Here is a 19,749-nt window from a genome sequence, read left to right on the forward strand (position 1 = left end):
ACTGTAGACTGGCATTCCTTTGATGTCCTTCTTTCCTGTCCTCTGCATTGTGCCTCACTCATTACTCTTGTCTCTGTGTGTCAGGAAGAGCATGTCCACAGAACGCCTTTCCACGGTGAAGAAGGAGATGGCCGATTCCCGCAGAACCACCTCATCTGGCAGCTTAACTAGTGGAAAGAAAGACAGGTACATTTTCATCTAAAGTCCATTAAACTCAATGATTTTTCTGTACACAGAGATGAAAACTCTTTCCTTTCAAGCCTTGAGACTAGTACAAGATGTCAACACAGCTAAAAATAGAGGCTACTTCAGTGTCTAATTAGATGACAAAGCCAGACTTTTGGTCAGCAAGACTCCAGAGACAGTAGGGGAAGAGAAGGACCATCTATAGACAGCATTTTATACAATAAAAAATGTTGACCATGATTTGAGCTGAATCAGATGATGATATTATTGTTGTATTTGTATTGCTGATTTAAAATATGTTGTGAAATGTACGGCTTTGCCTATTTTTTATTTAAATTTAAATAGAATGGTACTGCAATTGTTAAAGGTTATACTATTGTGTGTTCTGGTTCATAGAAACAGAGTAGCCATGTTTTATTACCTTAATGTTGGTACATACAATATACACTTCTGTTCAAAAGTTTGGGGTCAGTAAAGATTAAAGATCCATCCAGCTTTAAAATGATCCAAAATGAAAAGATTACAACAGTAAAAGATTTATATTCCTAAGATTTGTATTTTAAATAAATTATGTTCTTTTAAACTTTCTATTCATCATTTCATCCTGAAAAAAACATCTATCATGGTTTCCACAAAACGTATTAAGCAGCACAACTGTTTTCAACATTGAAAATAATGAAGATTGTGTCCAAATCAGCATATAAGAATGATTTCTGAAGAATCATGTGACACTTAAGACTGAAGTAATGATACTGAAATTTTTGAATTGAATATATTACATTTTAAAATATATTAAAATAGAAAACTGTTATTTTACATTGAAAATATATTTCACAAAAAAAATACAGATTTTTTGATCTAATAAAAAAGCATAAAAGACGTCTTTCAAAAACATTTAAAAGATCTTACAACCCCAAACTTTTGAATGGTAGTGTTAGTGTAAACTGTTTTGTTTCTTGTTAAGTGAGATATTTCAACTACTAAGTGTGTTTGTTGTGCACACACCAAGAAGGCTTAGGAACAATGTGATCAAATAGTCATAAATAATTTATGGTGAGTTTACATGGCGTTCCAGGAAGGAAGGTAAACACTGATGTTCAAGCTAAACATCTGTCAATAAAAGTGTTATTGACCAAGATCCTGACTGTCAGAGCTGAATAGCAACTACTATTTTTTTCATAAAAAGAAATCCAACCAGGCTACCACTTAATATAGTGTTCAGTTCAATAATTTTTCTTCTTCTTCTATTTTATAGTGAAAAGGAGGGTAAAAATTACATTTGAATAGAGAAAACTTTAAGCTTGTCATCATATGAGTCCATTAAACCTTTGTTGCTATCGCAAACTACTACAGCTTCAGCCTAAAGGGTTAAGTATCAGTTCAAACAGGTTTTCCACCAACGGTTTTCCTGCAGGATGTTTGTACAGGAGATAATCCTACACCTTAGTAGTTTTATATTTATGGCATGATGGTTGTTTGTGTGGCACAACATGGCAGCTCTTCGTAGTCACTTGGTTGACACACACACACACACCACTGAAACAGTCTCCTGACCACAGAGTGCTTCATGTTACTGCATTAAAGCACTGGGGGGTGTGGTCACCCAGAAAGGGGCTGTCATGCACACTGAGGAAGTGTCCTCCCATTGGTTAGTGAGGTCCATGTTCCTGCAGAGCTTAAGTTAACTCAAACAAGGAACTCAGTCTTTTGCCTGACGCTTCTGCAAACTCCAGCTTGCACTTAAATTGAATAACGGGGAAAACAACATGAAGAAGTCACCAAGGTAAAGCTCATGTTCTTGTTAAGCTCTTTCAGGTCTTCAAAAGAAATACTTTTGGTAGTTATAGGGTGTGGTTGTTGATTATGGGAATTGCTTTCAGCTTCCTGCAACAAAGCAAACATTGGTAGACAAACAAGAATATTCACAGCATCATGGGTTCTATAGATAAACAAAGCGAACGCACCTGGGGCTAAGTTGGTGACGTAGGCTAACTTCCCAACTGGGAACAAAAGACTATAAGCAAACTTTAAAAACACTGATGGAATCTAACAACCTTTTGCTTACGCATTTTACTTTGCTGTTGCAAGCCTTCAGTGTTTGTTTGTTTTTTAGGGCAATGTTGCATCATTGTGTGAGTCATTTAGCAAAAATGTAAATGTTTCCATCTGGTTTTGATTGCTTGTCTCCAACTGGTATTGTCAGGCTGAATCCTTGTTATCCATTCAACTCCCATTCAAGTAATGTAATACAGATAATGCATACATTTTACTAATTGCTTTAGTGCATTGCTTAGCTAGCAATTTGAGTTAGATATTGATCTACTGCTGCTCAGCTGTATGTATTAAACATGAAACACACACACACACACACACACACAGTGCTTTGAAGGCAAATTAGAGTGAGTGCTCTACATTAGGAAATGGTTTGAAGGACATCATGTCCAGAGAACTTCAACAGAAGCTTTTAGTGAATCACTTGCTTTAGACATTTGTTTTATTTTGTAAAGATACGGTTCATGCATGTATCTGTAAAGATACTGTCTGATGATTTTTAATGTATAAAATCCATGAATCGTCAAATCGTCACCCGCACTAAGTGGTATGGATGGGTGTGTGCATAGTCAGTGAATTAGTATGAGGTCACGCACATTAGTGGTGCATACTCGCTGCATTATATCGAGTTTGGTTGCTACACAGCCTAGGGTCATTACTGGTAGAATAGATTTTTCCGGGATGTGGTTTTGAGAAAATGTTGCCAGAGTAGCTGCCATTTTGTGTGCCATCACCTAAAATCAGGTGTGTGGAGCACTGAAATGTTCCATAAATGTCCATAAACAACACAAATTGCTTACAATTAACAGCATGCTTGCTGAGGGGGAAAAATTAACCATGTGGATCCAAATAATATGAACTATTCATCACATTCCTCACATATTTTCCAAAAAAAAAAAAAAAGTTAGATGGCTGAATTATATATATATATATATATATATATATATATATATATATATATATATATATATATATATATATATATATATATATATATATATTAGGAAATATTGTTCAAATGCACAATAATTTTTTATATATATATATTAGCCTACACCACCCTAAACCGGTGTTATTAGAGATTGGCTTGCTTTGGTTCAATCTTTGCTTTAATGAAGTGTTTGGATGGTTTCTGCATGCCTGGACACAAACAGATCATTGTGGGAGCATTTCTTTTCGACGGCACCCACGTTCCTTCTGCCTTCCCTTTACATAACATTTCATTTTACTTTCTTACTATAGAAAGGTCCAGTTGTCCTGTTTGCTGTCCATTCTGAGGATCCCTGAGTTCCGCAAACGTATTCCAGCAAATAATGCTGGATTGATGGGTCTAATTTATTACTTTCAGCTGTCTAAGACAGGCTGTCACTCATGACAGTCTTGCATCAGCACAGAGGAAGTGGAAAACTGTGTGGTTACGAAAAGCGGCTACAAAATGCACGCACAGACACAAATTGAACATTTAATCTTTTTTTATATATATTTATATATCAAGGCCTCTACATTTAGAGCAATTGTGTCCATGTTCGTTCAAAGCAAAATCACCACCAGTGCTGGCACCTCACCAAATGTGTTTAGTCATGTAAACAAGCTCTGAAACGCCCTGTATTTAGTTGAAAGCAGTTTTGGGTGCCCCTCTCCTCCTGTCGCTTCAGCTCAGTGTTTTCTCCATTGCACAGATCTATGAGAGGCCACATGAAAGCTGGGTCAGTATTAATGGATGAGCTCAATGAATTAGTCATCCTCATACAAAACACAGACAGCAAACAAAACTTTTCAGAAATGTTTCTTAGAAGTTTTTGTTTAACTTATTATGGCGCTGTTTTTGTCTGGCTTGTTGTTTGTGAAGGAATGAATGAATGAATGAATGACATCTTTCTCTTTTGGTCTTTCAGCAAAACCAAAGAGTGCACCTTCAATGCTGGTAAGTTTCCATCTATTTTGAAGTAATTTGATTAATATCACCCAATAAAAACAAAAGTCTTTTTTATATTGAGCGAGAAATCAGTAGCTGTTTGGTATTGCCTTTAGTGCTTTGTGTCAACTGTTAACTGAAAATAAAGCTGAAATAAAATGTAAATATAAGATGACAAACTTATATTAGAAAATAAATTAAAGATGCTGCATGATTAAGTTTAAGCTAGGTACTCAGAATTACTAAAACTGATATCAAATAAATTGAAGCTATATAGAAAAGAATAAAACAACAAAAGCGTATAAAAAAATTATAAAATAAAAAGTATAAAAATAAAACCTAATTCAAAATATTATTAAATGGTATATAAATAATACTAAAATAACACTGCTACATATAAATTGTGGGAGTGAGTAGGCCTATACAACAAACTTTTTAGTCCATTATAGTGTTTCCTTTTCCAGTGGAGGAAAAACTATTTAAAAAAAAATTCATATATAAATGCATGTAATATTTGTTTAGCTATGTTTAACTAGCAGTGCAGGGAGAGACTGAGCCTTGTGCTATGGTAAATTATATATTAGCCTGACTTGATCCCATTATCGTGTGCATTACCGATAAAAACTATTATGGATCGACGTAATGCTTTCAGCCAGTCCCATTCTGTAATGGGCAAGTTGGTTTCTAAGTGAACATGATTCTGTCAGTAGGGCCAGGATAATTTGACAAATCATCCTTAACAAACCATGTTTACTGCTTCTTTCTGTTTGGCCACTAACATTTCTGTCCTTCTTGAACAGATGATGGTTACGTTAGGATGTTCATACGTGGACGTCCAATCACCATGCATATTTCAGACCAGCAGAAGGAAGCCTACAACCTTGACCACAAGGCGGCGCTGCCAGAGCGCAAGCTAAAGCTTCAGTGGGTGTATCCTTGTGATTTAGCTGAAAATTATTTTATAATGTAACTAAAGTGAATTGTGCATATATTCTAATGAATAATGATGTATTCTGATAGATCATTTTGAAGTTGTACATTTTATTCTTATTATTTTACAATAATTTAGCCAATAATTGAATTAATGGATATCAACTTTTCAAGTACAATTAATAATTAAAGTGCATCAGGGATTTTCAATTCAATTTCAGCTTATTTCTTAAAATAGTTTGAAATGAAATGCAAATAAACCCATTTGAAATGTGACACAAAAGTGCTAATTTAAAGCTACAGTCCGTAACTTTTTTTGTGTTCAAAATGTATATAATAAGCGAGTACATCATGAATTAAATTTCCAAACCGTGTTTTTGTCTTATCCTGAATCCCTACGGTACACCTATAATAAGTGTTTTCAGACTGGTTCGTGTCGTACCACTTCTGTTTATTAACCGCTAGAGCGGCAAAAGTTACGGACTGCAGCTTTAAAAGCACGTATCAATGAAAAAGCTTATTTCTTAACACACTTCATTAGTTACGGCTATAGGGGAAGAGACTGCCGTTCCAACCTCTACCTGTTGCCGACGGGAGAGATTGTGTACTTCAATGCTTCGGTGGTGGTGCTATACAACGTAGAAGAGCAGCAACAGAGACACTATCTGGGCCATAATGATGATGTCAAGTGGTAAGTTAAATATATATTGTTTTTATGGTTTCCACATACTTTTGCTCATTTACTCTACTGTTAATGAAGATTAACAGCACTGGTGGAACTACTACGGGAGATAAATCAGTCTAGCGTTGATGTCATACAGAGAAAAAAGTATTTTCGATTTCCTGCAGATTATTCTCAAACTAGGTCGTTGTTCAAAGGTCCAAAAGATGTTATCATTGTGCTTATCAGCTTCATGAACAAATATATTGTACCATGTATCGCCATCATTCAACAAAAAGAGCCAATGTACTCAGGAAGTGTTGCTAGTTTCTGAGCAAATTTGCATTTTTAGTACCAGATCTTGCTTGGCTTAACAGACTCTTATCTTCAAGATAAGCGAATCCAAATATATTCAAATGTATCTGCAATCAAACTAGATCTCTTCTGCCTTGTGTTGTTTGTATGCAGTTTGGCTGCCAGGCAATGCTTATACTATTAACTGTTCAGTGATTATTTTATGTAGATCTCTTCTGTTGTAACCATAGACTGTAAAAAAATAACAGTTGTAACTGAGCGACAACATGCTATTTCTTGTCAAACATTTTGTTAATTAACGTTTGTTGCTAATTAAAATAACACTGGACTGCTTTCTCTGTGACAGAAAATCCCTGCTGGTTTGCGAAATTGTTGCAACCTGTTTACTGTTTTTTTTTTCTGGGAACAGACTGCATTCATTTACTGTTCCCGAGAGAGAGCGAGAGAGAGAGAGAGAGAGAGAGCGATGGGAAATCTTTTCTGACAAGCACTAATCCTGACAATGTTCTCTTTGCAGTTTGGCCATCCATCCAGACATGGTCACTATAGCAACAGGACAAGTTGCCGGAACATCCAAAGATGGCAAAGTTAGTTCACATTTAAAATTGTGTAGCAGCATCAAGATTTGTTGATCTTTCTGCTTAATCCTGCCTTCTGTGTGCTCAGGAACGAAACTACTGTGCTCATAACAGTTTACATCAGTGTTTTAGCAAAGTATTTTGCAAAGTATATTAGCATTGTATATTAGCCGTAAAGTATTATACTTTTATTCAGCAAGGATGCATTAAATTGATCAAAAGTAACAGAAAAGACGTTTATAATGTTACAAAAGACTTCTGTTTCAAATAAATGCTTGGTATCCATCACAGGAAAAAAATAACGTTTTAAATTATATTTAAATAGAAAACTTTCACATTGCAGGATTATTTCACAATATTACTGTCATTTACTAAATTTATGATCAAAAAAATGCGCCCTTGGATGAGCAGAAGAGAACATTTTTAAAACTATGAACTATTCCTTTAATCTGATTTAAAGATGCTCCGTTCATATCCATATAATAAGTGAATCTTTATTTCCCTATCAGCTTTTGCAGCCTAATGTCCGTGTCTGGGACTCGGTCAGTCTGAACACTCTTCACGTGATCGGAGCAGGTGTGTTCGAGCGAGCCGCCACCTGTGTTGCCTTCTCAAAGTCGGTAAGCCAACTTCCTTTTTTAAGTTCTTGATAAATAATCTGTGTGCTTTGATGCCATATGATATATGAGAAAAGTGCACAATGGGTATAGGCAATGAATATTTGAACAGTGATGAATGGCTGAACGAACAATGGTATTTACATGGATATAATACCTCTCCTCTTCACAGAATGGGGGTGCTCATTTGTGTGCGGTCGACGATGCAAATGACCACATTTTGTCTGTTTGGGACTGGCAGAAAGAAAAGCTGCTGGCGGAGGTTAAGGTGAGGTGGCATGCTGTATTAAAGCAGACCTGCTGTACAATTTCCTTGTGTGATTATGTCTTTTAATAACAGAAACCTGAGTGTTCACAGACCAGGCGGTTTAAAGCCCTGGTCGCCGCACATGTACGCCACCATGACGTCTTTTTGACGTGTGCATTTTCATCTGGAAGATGTCATGTTTGTCCTCTTAATCTTGTAATGTAATGACTTGTGCGGCCTATGAAATTACTTTCCTGACATCAACAATCCGTCTTTATATTTTTAACCCCTTCCCACCCACTTTCCACAATTGAATAAATTCGTGATGTATCAAATCAAGTTTTTCTTTAGCTTGGAATAATCAGTTTCAAGCGGTTTCAGGTAAATTTGAAAGTATTTAAATGTTTAAAATGCTAAAATTATCACGTTTGCTCACAAATTTGACATATTTTAATAGTGTGCAATAGTCACTGATGCCCTGTGACATATGTGCTTACTGAGAAGTAGTAAGAAATTTGCCACTTAGTTTTAGATTAAGGAAGGATGCATCTTGTTTTGTGTCAAATATCCACTCACAATTTTGCAGTGTTCCAATGACTCGGTGCTGGGCGCTGTCTTCCACCCCATGGAGGCCAACCTTATTGTCACCTGCGGGAAGTCTCACATCAACTTTTGGACAATGGAAGGGATTACTCTTACAAAACGCCAGGGACTGTTTGAGGTTTGCATCATTTACTTTTCAGTATTCTGACTAATATACAAGTCAGTGATGTCTTTGAGTTTATTGCCTGCATGTGAATTTTATTTTATTGCATTCAAAATCCCCATAGCACAGAAATCTAGGAACATTTATGATGATTTTATATACCGGTTATGTATTCATATTTTTGGTATGCTTTCAGAAACATGAAAAACCCAAGTATGTACTCTGCGTCGCTTTTGCTGAGAATGGAGATGCAATCACTGGAGATTCCAGTGGAAACCTCTACATCTGGGCTAAAGGTCAGCAAATAATTATACCATTATTTGCTCTGCCAAAAATAATTATCCAAATAAATGACACATTTTACAGTAATAAATTGCATTTAATCCATCTATTTATGTAACGGCAGTTAGAAAAACAGCACCATCATCTGTCTGGCTGTTATTAGTGGAGATATGCAGCCTATGATTTGATGATGAACTTGATTTAAAGGGGGGAACCGGATCAGCCAGGTGGTTTCGGGAGCACATGAGGGTGGGATCTTCTCTCTGTGTGTGCTGAAGGATGGGACGCTGGTGTCAGGAGGAGGGAAAGACCGCAGGGTGCTGCAGTGGGACCATGACTACCGCAAAAAGAGCGAGATTGAGGTGAAGTTGTTGTCTTGTTCTTTCATTTCTGTGAAATACATTTTTTACTGACTTTCATAGTGAAATGCAGAGAGAAACACTGAAATGGATACGTACTTTTAATGATCGCCATATACCCTCAAAAACGACTTTTATTGGTATGATGTTATCGTATTTCTAGTCCTGAAATGTAATCCGGGCATCTTATTTATTAGATTCAGCTACATCAGCACCGAGTTCACTCAATTTAGAACAATTCGTACAAATCATGTTTTAGCTGAGATGTACAGATTACACGTTCCTTAACATAGTTTCTCTGTAATCAGGTCCCTGAGGCTTTCGGCCCCGTCCGCACTCTTGCTGAAGGAAAACAGGACGAGCTGTTTGTGGGAACAACCCGAAACGCTATTCTACGGGGCTCTTTTTCTGGTTCTCTCACTCCTATTGTTCAGGTATAGGTTGTCAGATTATATGACCTTGTGTTCAGATGCCTTTTGGCCTTATATCTTTGCCAAAAGTCAACAAGATTACAAAATTTTTCATCAGTCTCATGTAGCCAGACCTCAGATTATAAACGGCATATGCCATGGACAGGGCCGTCCCAAGCATTCTGCTAACTCGCACTGGTTAGCAGGTCCCCCTAAATTGCGGGCCCGGTGCAGTGTCATCGATTGCACCCCCCTAAAGACGGTCCTGGCCCTGGACCATATTGTAGTTTATACTGGCCAAAAAAACGCACACTTGAACAGAAAGAGACCAGATGTAAAGCAACCAATTACAGTTATGTGTGTTTACATGCCTGATGGGTATTTATCTGAAATGGATGGTACCAATAATCAATTCTACCTGTCCAAAAGAAATAATCACAGGGCAGTTGTCATTCTTACCCTGGTCTCTGTTTTCTATCTGTGAAAGGGTCACACTGATGAGTTGTGGGGCTTGGATGTGCATCCCAGTACTGAGCAGTTTGTGACATGTGGTCAAGACAAGCAAGTCTATCTCTGGGACACATCTTCTCATCTGCCTCTATGGAGCAAGGCCATCGAGGTGTGTATGAATCTGTTTTACACTTACATTCCAGTGATATGTATCAAAAATAATCTCATCTGCTTTGCATGTTTTAGTTTGTATACTGTATGTTCACTTTGAGGACAAATGTTCGTTTTAGACGTTAGAATGTTCTGTTATGCATATTGATTTTAGATTTCTATTGTTTAATATTAATATGTTAAAATATTGCAAATTAAATTACAATACTGCATATAAAATGCAATATTAAATTTTTACATTGTATAAAATGTATATTTTTTTATATTTATTTTTTGTTTAATATATATTATAATATAAAAAACAATATAATAAATCAAAATATAAAATCGTATTTTATTTGTTTACATTATATCAAATATTTATTTTTAATATATATTACAATATTAAAAAACAATATAATAAATCATCATATAAAATGTAATTTTATTTGTTTACATTATGTAAAATATATTTTAATGTATTTTTATTGTTTAATACTGATATTAAAATATAAAATTATTAAAATATTTAAAAAATATATATATATATATTGTGTGTTTTACGTATTATAATTTTTTTTTTTAATATTTATGTATTTTTATTGATTGATTTTTATATTTATTTTAGGACCCTGGGCGTACCATTGGATTTCATCCCAATGGCCCTGTGCTTGCTGTGGGCACCATGACAGGAAGGTATGGTTGCACATGGGAACTTTAAAATGATAAAAAATATTATCTTATTTCTATATAAATATTGACTTATTTGATGCATCAGTATTCAAACCTGTATTTTTATTTTATTTATTTTTTTGCCATCTCACAGGTGGTTAGTGCTGGACACTGACACCCGTGATCTCGTCTCTATGCATACAGACGGCAATGAAATCATCTCCGTTATTAAATATTCTCCAGGTGTGATCTTTTGTGCTTTTAGCCATTAGTCACAACTATTCCTCATTCACTGTTTCTTGGCTCTTAAACCTATTTTCTCTCTAGCGAAATACATGAATATATATGAAACAAAACTTGCAGAATCTGCGAAATGTTAATTGTAACAAAATAAGAGGGATCATACATGTTATTTTTTATTTAGTACTGTCCTGAATAAGATATTTCATATAAAAGATGTTTACATAGCCTATAGTCCACAAGACCAAAAAAAGCTGAATTTATAAAAATGACCTCGTTCAAAAGTTTAAATACCCCTGATTCTTAATACTGTGTCGTTACTGGGTGATCCATTTTTTGTTTTGTGATGGTTATTCTGTATGATTTTGAGATCTATCTTTTCACACTGAGGACAATTGAGGGACTCAAACACAACTATTGAAAAAGGTTCAAACATTCACTGATGCCCCAGAAGGAGACACGATGCATTAGGAGCCAGGGGGTGAAAACTTTTTTTAAATTTGAAGATCAAGATAAATTGTACTTAATTGTTCTTCCAGGAAACTAACATGTAAAAATGAGAAGAAGAAAAAATATATTTAAACAAAATAAGAAAAATTTGGACATCTTCGTCCTGTTAAAAAGTTTTAAAATATGCAAAAGATGCTGGAAAACTGAAGTTTTCTGAAGAACATTGGGCAGTTTTTTATTTTTGTGGAAACGGTTATACTTTTTTCAGGATTTTTTATTAAAAAAAGAAAGTTCAAAAGAACTGCATTTATTTGACATAAAAAATGTCTTACTGACCAGTCTTTTTACACGGTAGTGTATGTCCAAAATCACCTCTGACATCCTCTATCTCACAGATGGGGCATACCTGGCCGTGGGTTCCCATGACAACTTTGTTTACATCTACTCCGTTACTGAGAACGGCAGGAAATACAGCCGTGTTGGCAAATGCACTGTGAGTTTAACAGAGAAATTACTTCAGCATCTCTTCAAAAAGCTCTCTATTTCAATGGTAAGTAATTAGGGACCATTAGCACTTATTTAATACCATGTCTTGTTTCCGTAGGGACACTCCAGCTTTGTCACTCATCTCGACTGGTCCACCGACAGCCAGTTTATTGTAACCAACTCAGGCGACTATGAGATCTTATACTGTGAGTTGTTTTCTCAGCTAATAGCTTTGTCAGTGAATGGAGCTCAGATGTTATTGTTTAATGGCTGGTGTCATGTTTCCTGTTGAAAAGGGGAAGCATCCAGTGGGAAGCATGTAACTAGTGCAGATGTAGTGCGTAATCTAGAGTGGGCCACCTCCACCTGTGTGCTGGGTTTCAATGTGTTTGGTAAGTCACACCGTACACAGAAAAGAAAAGAAAAAAAGATCAGCTTCCATTTCATTATTTTCCTGGAAATGGCTGTGAAATAATAGTTTTGGGATATTGTCAAGTTAACACATTTTTCCTCTTCTTGTCCCTTTCCTTTTTATTTTATGATATTTTGTTGCTTTGTTTTATTTGAAGGGATCTGGCCAGAGGGTGCTGATGGCACAGACATTAATGCTGTATGCAGATCACATGACAAAAACCTCCTTGCCTCAGCTGATGATTTTGGCAAAGTGCACTTGTTCTCTAACCCCTGTTCCCAGCCAAGGGTGAGTTTTTCTCTTTATGCGAAATTTGTCACTCAAACAAATAGGGGTGTAACGATACCCTCATGACACGATTCGATACATTTCACGATACTATATTATTGCGATACTCTAACACATATGATAAAATGTTAAAATGGACTGTTGATTAAAATGCTAAATTTGGTTTTACATTGTGTGTGTAAATGAATAGGGTTGGACTTCATGCAGATGCACAGGACCCTAGTGACACCAGAATAAAAATATTAATGATTCTGAAGCTGAAAATGCAGAATTATTTTAGACGAATATGCTTGTCACTTACTAGATATATTTAAAATAACGTTGGCCACTTTTTACTGGTAACATAAGACATTTGGCCTTATCAGGACCCACAAATATTCCCCCATTGCATTATTATTCATTATATCCAACATTATATATAGTAATGTAGTACTGACACTAAAACTCTGAAAACTTGAATTTTCTTCACACAGTAACTTTATTTGGGGGGTGAACTATCCAAGATACATATTTTTGCATTTTTGTATTGTGATATATTGTGACACGATATATTGTTACACCCCTACAATCAAATCATACTCCTGTAAAACATTTGTTTCCCTTTATCCGCAGGCTCCCAGCCATATCTATGGTGGGCATAGCAGCCATGTGACCAACGTTGCCTTTCTCCATGATGACAGTCATCTTATTTCTACTGGTGGGAAAGACACCAGCATTCTTCAATGGGTGCTCGCTTAGTCACATCTGAGCCGTCCTGCTGCAACCTCACTGTAGACTTCTGCCCACTAGAGGGCAGCACTGCTGTGCCTAATTCCCTTTCCTGCTGTCCTGTTTGCCTGTACTGTGTACTATTTCATTAGGGTTTCCATTAAGTGCTGGTACAGAGTCAGTTTTGTCTCTTGTCGAGGTGTAATTACCATGATTGTTTGAGGGGTTGAGGCTGAGCTTAAATCGGTGATAATTGGCGAACTCTTGTCTAAAGTCAATTGTTCGCTTTGCTGAATCACCACTAGATGGAGCTCTGGTGCAGAAGCATGTTGTCTACTGTTGACACTATTTAAGCCTGTTTAAAGAGTTTTAGCTGCGTTTATCTGTGTTGCTGAAGCCTATAGAAGTATATAATGCTGTCACTTAGTGGAGGTTGTATTTTAATATTGGAAATACATAATAATGCTGTGGCACTTGGCTTTTGATGCATATCTAGGGGAGAACTTAAGCTGTGCTTTGCCTTTTATTTGTTAATAAAGTTTACCATATAGCAATGGATTTACTCCTAAAATGTGTCTTGAAATGTAGAATTTAAAAAATATACATATTATAATATATATATATATATATATATATATCAAGCTATAGTAGTTTCATTTATATATATACCATACTACTAACTGCTATGACCTATTAACAAAATGACAAGAGGAAAGCTCTGTTGCTGTTTCTTTAGTCATGGCTTTGCTTTTCTATCTCCTAGTTGAGGCTTATTTAGAAATATGTTCTGTATTTACAGCCAACATTTACACGGAGACTGTCAGAAAGGTCATCGGTTAAAACTTTACAACATAAACAGCCACCTGCAACATCTACAATTTCAAGTGTTGACATCCAGGCCTGAACATAACTTATGCGATGTGTATATCTGGCCATATTTTGGGCAAATAATAGTTATTTGGTGTTAATTAAAGTATTTCGTACTTTTTCCTCATGCAAAGTCTTATTCAGTATGTGTGTGGGTACATGAATAGACTGTCCTAGTAATTCCTTGAAGCATTAATTGCTTGCTTCAGTGGCAAATGATGAAATTGCAGAACATCTGGCCTTCCATTCCTTCCTTCCTTCTCTCTAATTATACTGTAAGTGTCTTTGGAATTGAATGGGGAAAGTGTTTTAGCAATATTCATTACACCCATTCACCCTTTTCTACGTTGTTATAGCTGAGCACATCACTGAGGCAGAGTGAGTTCTGGTATTAGTTTACACTGTGAAAATTGCCTCTGTCTTTTAATCAAAGATTTTATCTGACGATTAATAATTAATTGAGCATTGCAGCAATCAAATTCTCTGATGTCCGCTGTGCAACAAGCTGGCATACCTTCATCTCGACATACTTCACAGTCAGTGCCCTAGAATAAACAAAATATATTCCTAACATTAATAGCAAACAACATTCAAAGAGGAAGTGCAAATCTTGGATAATTGGTTGCTCAGCAACGACACAGAAGATATTGGCTTTTAAAACCCTTGTGTGTGGGAGCACTAATCTACAGCTCTCCAGCTCCTGAATGGAGGGGGAAATAATATCTGCTTCTTAGTGGAATGAAAAGCTGTTCTCTCTTCTTTTTAGACAAACACTTCTTGAGAAGAATTAGCCCTACCGCTGTGATGAGCAGCTACGTCAAGTGTTTTCAGCCCAAGATTAAAACTAATGGAAGCTCAAAATAGACCTGCTTTTAAGTTATGAAAAATGGAGGCATCTGTCCAATAAATGTGTTTATTTTTTGCTTTTTATATTGCTAGAAATTGATTTTGGCACAAGATGATTATCAAATGTTAATCAGTAAAATCAAAACTGGATTGTTTCTTATTAGGATACTAACGACTCTAAATTACAGTGGTTCCCAAACTTTTTAACAACAACCCATCAGTAAAGCTCAAGTAGCAACTTAATCTAAATTAAATCAAATTATAAATGTTGTGGGTAAAAAAGACTGGCCTAAACATTCTACATTCTAAATTTCAATATTTTAAATCCAACATTTGATGTAAAAACATTTATTAAAAAACAACAACGTGAAATTACCACTATAACCAGTAGATGGCGGCAGATGAGCACTTAAATTTGTTTTGTTTTTTTTCGGGTATTTTGTTTTCGAATTTGACGGAGGCCCTAAAGGGCCCTTTTGCAAAAATAAAAAATACAGACTATACAAGAAAAAGGGTGTGTGCGCACAAGTCTTTTGCGCACTTACATGTTACAAATTCCGGTTTATGTATACTATAACCTATTTCCTTTGCGTCACTACCATCTTACTATGAACAAAACGAGAGCATGGATGCGCATAAATTAATAGAGATCTACTATCAAGGCCTTAAGTCCACAATAAAACATCCTCTGTTGCGGCCTAGAAACAGTGTTGTGAAATGGGCTGATAGCGCAATATGCCACTCAGTGCGAATTGTCCTATATGCTAAGTTCAGTGCATAAAAATAGATCGGTACAGTAAAAAGTGCTAAAAATTTGGATTCGCCTAAGCGTAAGAAACCAAGCAAAATCGCGTTTTTGCGTAGCTACCCCATGGAACCTGCTCACGTCCTCTCTAGGGTATGTATACCCCCATTTGGGAATTACTTAGGGTTGCCAGGTCTCCAAAATGAAACCTGCCCAATAATCAAAACTAGCCCAATCTCATTCTGGGGGTAGAATTTTCATTCCGGGGGTCACTTCAACCAGCGGACTGCAAAAACAACCCACGGCAACAGTGTAAAAGCAGCCCAATTCCGCGGGTAAACCGCATATCCGGCAACACTGGAGTCATTGCTCTAGAATACTCTATGCTGATTGGTCAATGGTGCCAACCAGGGCCGTAATGTCTTTCGTAACGTTCACTGTCGGCCATGGTAACGTGCTTTTCACACTTGATATAGTTAACCCTGGGTTTTCTTTTTTTCTTTCACAGAAGTTCAGTGGAAATCCCGCCCTGTGCTAAGCTAATTTAATTGGTTAAGGTTTGGCTACGGATAGGGTTAGGGATTAGTGTTTGGTGTGGGCAGTCAGGACTGTAATTGACATGACAAATGAAATTTTCAGAATCGGAACTGGTTTGGGGAAAAATACCACGCAACCCCGAGATATCTTGCTTCATGTTTCACACTGCTCACACTTTAAAGGGGGTTAATAATTAATCGTGGGTAGGGCCTACTCATAAACTGATGTTTCACATTGTACATTAGGCTATAAACCCTTGATTAACGTCCTTATTTGCATATTCGCAGTATCAGCTGTCATTGATTAGACGATTACTAGGACGCATGATTTTGGAAATTTAAATAACGATTTACAACACATGGACCAATTATTTATATAATTATTTAACAGAAGACTGGGTAGTGATACTTATTGTAGTGATTTTTGTAAAGCTTTTTTTTTCCTAAAAGATTTTCCTAAAGTTATTGTTTGGTTTGGAATTAAGGGGCCATTCACACAGAACACATTTTTTTGTAGCCTAAAAGTTAAACTTATTTTAACTTGAGCCCACGTTTTTATAACTCCGTGTCATGCGGGAGATGAGAGCGCAATGGTCAAACACGTCCATCTAGTGCATGTTCACATATGAATATAAATACAATGTAAAAGCAGTGCGTGGAATGTGAAAATGCATTCTTTGTAAAGCAATCTAATATAATTATATGGAAATGGACTCCTTGCATTCGGAACCCACAGTAAGTCGACACTCTTTATATTAGCATTAAGAGCAGTAACGATGTTCATTAAAATTTTTATGACTATTGGGTTAAATAAATTCCATGCCATCTCTGTGCCTCGCTGTTCATGCTATTTACATTATTGAGGCAGAACAAAGCGGCATTCAGTCCATTTCTCAACAGAGAGGAGGTCAAGGGGTGAAGAAAGCAATTTTCATATAACCTTTTGTATCAGCGCTGCTTTCATAATATATCAGAAATATTTGGATTACTTTGTTATCTTTTGTTTAGATATAACAGATATAATTCAAATGTTTTTAGTCTGTTCGGCACTAAATATAAGTAATGTGTTCCGTTTCTAGAATACTGGCCGCTGTTATTATGGACTTTTTAGACATCTAGACTGTTGTAGCCACCCAGACTCCAGTTTGTGACCTGACAGGCTTGTCTCATCCTGAACCCACAGTTTTCAGTCTGCTCCTTGGAGACGAGGTGACAGAACAGAAAATAAGCAATGCTGTCATCTGGGATTGCAAGTCAGCGTCAGGGAGGAAGGGAATTCTAGATGTCCCTAAACATGCTGCAGAACAGTGTCCTAATACAAGTGTGTAACGGGTTCTGACCACTTCAGATATAAATTCCACTTCCCCACTGCGCATTCCCAATGCTGATTTATACATGCTGTTAAAGACATGCTGACACTACAGTTATTTTTTCCCTGATTTCATCAACTTATAGCTGAAAATGTAAATCCATCCCATGCTGGCGTTGACCACCATTTTTTTTGCTCTCACATTTTGCCTGAACACTGCAGATACTTTATGGATGTGACACTGAGGGTTGATAATAGTGTAATTGGATTTCTTCACAGCATGCCTTCGGCACATCAGTGCTGATTGATGTTACACTAGATTCAAGTCAGAGTGGAGAGATTGTCTCTGATATTTTCTGAAATATTAATGGAATGGGTGAAAATATGTGAAAACAATACAACGACTTACAATAGAGCGTGTGCTATATGACCACAGACCACAGGGTTGTGTGCCATTCAGAATTGAATTTAGATTGCCTTATCATTGCCAATTCCGTTCCTGAATCTCGACCGAGGATGTCGTACTGAAGATATGAAAGTAAAATTTAAATAAATTAAAATTTAAAAGAATTCATGTAAATGTCATTTTTAAAGGGGTGATGAACTGAGAAATAAAATTTTCCTTGAGCTTTTGACATATAAGAGGTCATCATACTAAGATAATATCCTGAAAGTTTCAGAACTGAAAACTTCCTTGTTTAAAAGATTTATTGACACCAGGCACAGCGAATGACAGCGAAGTGGGGATCTATGACGTCAAAGGGTATCAAACACCGCCTCCGCAGAAGAAGATCAACACCTACTTCAACACCGCCTGTTTAGCCCCGCCCACCGATTCTAGCATTACATGCAATGGCTAAACATAGGCCTACAAGGTGATCATTGCTAAACCGAATAGAGCTACCAAGCAATAAACATGCCGTTTACGAAATATTGTGCAGTGCCTGGTTGTGAAAAGAAGACAGTCGCTATAAGCTTCCTTCGGATTCCAATATTAGGAATAGATTTAAATATAATGCTTTAAACAATAGCCTACTTGTCACGATTCGTTAATTTCAATAGCTGTAATAATAAAAACGTAGTAACAGTTTTCGAGAGAGTTCCACATGTAATACTAGCTATTTCATATGCAAGCATGTCAGCCAATCACAGCAGTGGGCGTTTACACTGAAGTCTCACAGCAGACACGCCCCTTAAAACAGCGTTCAAATCAGATGCTAAAATCAGGCTTGGAAAAATGCCTTTTATTTCTAAATTATGGAAAAAAAAATATGTAAAAAGCATACTGACATTATAAGGGCACCCCAGGCACCATTATAAAACAAATGTTTGACAGACAGACAGACAGACAGACAGACAGACAGACAGACAGACAGACAGACAGACAGATAGATAGATAGATAGATAGATAGATAGATAGATAGATAGATAGATAGATAGATAGATAGATAGATAGATAGATAGATAGATAGATAGATAGATAGATAGATAGATAGATAGATAGATAGATACCTGTGAAGCTAGACTATGTAAAATTAGAAGCTGTGTGTGTGGGGGTGTGTGTGTGTGCATGAGTGCGTGCGTGCATGCATGCATACGTGCGTGTGTGTGTGATCAAGATAGCCACACAACCCAACCCTATATAGTTGTAAAGGGAATTAACATTAAAAACATTACACAGAACTTGCATTTTAAATCATTTCTTGAGGCTATTTCTGTGTCAAGGTAAGAGCATTAAGAGTCTATGGTTGGGTCACTACCTCTGATACAACCAATTTAATTCCGCAGGTGAATTTAGCTCTCTCTAATTTGAAACAGTCATATTGAGCAATACAAGTATCGAGTAGGAAGGTCCACTGCAAGGTCCAGATGTTTTTGAGTTGAAACCAGGCCAGTGCAATGAATACATCTCCTCTTTCAAGCTGTCAAATACTAATTCTGTTGCTCTCATCCCCTTGGAGATTTCACTGGCTTTGTTTATCAGACTTGTTTGTGCAATGCATTTGACACACCATTTGTCACAGCTGTAGGTTGGCTTGACGTAGCACTGCCTCATTACAGAGTTATTGTGACCTTATGTGACTGGATTATGGAGCCTAACATTCTTAACACTTTTAAATGCTCATTACTGCTCGCTAATAAGTATATAAACATTATTATTTCTCTAAATAACTGTCATCAAAGCAAAGTTATCTCAAACAAGTGATTTTTCAAGAGTGTTTCCAAGACTGACAACACCCTGAGAGTGATGCATTCTTTGTTTGTTCATCAAACAGTCAAACTGCTTTTATACTCGAGCACATGATGTTTTTTATTTTTTACTTGGTGCAAC

General features: G+C 36.4%; 1 protein-coding gene across 6 annotated transcripts in view; it reads left to right on the plus strand.

Moving 5' to 3' along the window:
• Positions 1–13,439, plus strand: part of eml2 (EMAP like 2) — a 33,246-nt gene extending 19,807 nt beyond the window's left edge. For 5 of the 6 annotated variants that reach the window (XM_079609245.1, XM_079609244.1, XM_079609246.1 and 2 more), the window contains 19 exons: positions 85–186; positions 4,134–4,162; positions 4,954–5,083; positions 5,625–5,774; positions 6,577–6,646; positions 7,147–7,257; positions 7,427–7,522; positions 8,088–8,222; positions 8,404–8,503; positions 8,697–8,851; positions 9,157–9,282; positions 9,746–9,877; positions 10,487–10,554; positions 10,685–10,773; positions 11,616–11,713; positions 11,825–11,912; positions 12,003–12,098; positions 12,276–12,406; positions 13,019–13,439. In XM_079609245.1, the coding sequence (XP_079465371.1) occupies positions 85–186; positions 4,134–4,162; positions 4,954–5,083; positions 5,625–5,774; positions 6,577–6,646; positions 7,147–7,257; positions 7,427–7,522; positions 8,088–8,222; positions 8,404–8,503; positions 8,697–8,851; positions 9,157–9,282; positions 9,746–9,877; positions 10,487–10,554; positions 10,685–10,773; positions 11,616–11,713; positions 11,825–11,912; positions 12,003–12,098; positions 12,276–12,406; positions 13,019–13,144 (2,032 nt within the window). In that variant the 3' untranslated portion in view covers positions 13,145–13,439. Of the gene's footprint in view, positions 1–84; positions 187–1,676; positions 1,970–4,133; positions 4,163–4,953; positions 5,084–5,624; positions 5,775–6,576; positions 6,647–7,146; positions 7,258–7,426; positions 7,523–8,087; positions 8,223–8,403; positions 8,504–8,696; positions 8,852–9,156; positions 9,283–9,745; positions 9,878–10,486; positions 10,555–10,684; positions 10,774–11,615; positions 11,714–11,824; positions 11,913–12,002; positions 12,099–12,275; positions 12,407–13,018 lie in introns of those variants that run through there. The other variant, XM_079609249.1, reaches the window with a different exon arrangement.
• The last annotated feature ends 6,310 nt before the right edge of the window (positions 13,440–19,749 follow it).

This window comes from Phoxinus phoxinus (assembly GCF_949152265.1).
Source record: "Phoxinus phoxinus genome assembly, chromosome: 4".
NCBI classification, from domain to species: Eukaryota; Metazoa; Chordata; class Actinopteri; order Cypriniformes; family Leuciscidae; genus Phoxinus; species Phoxinus phoxinus.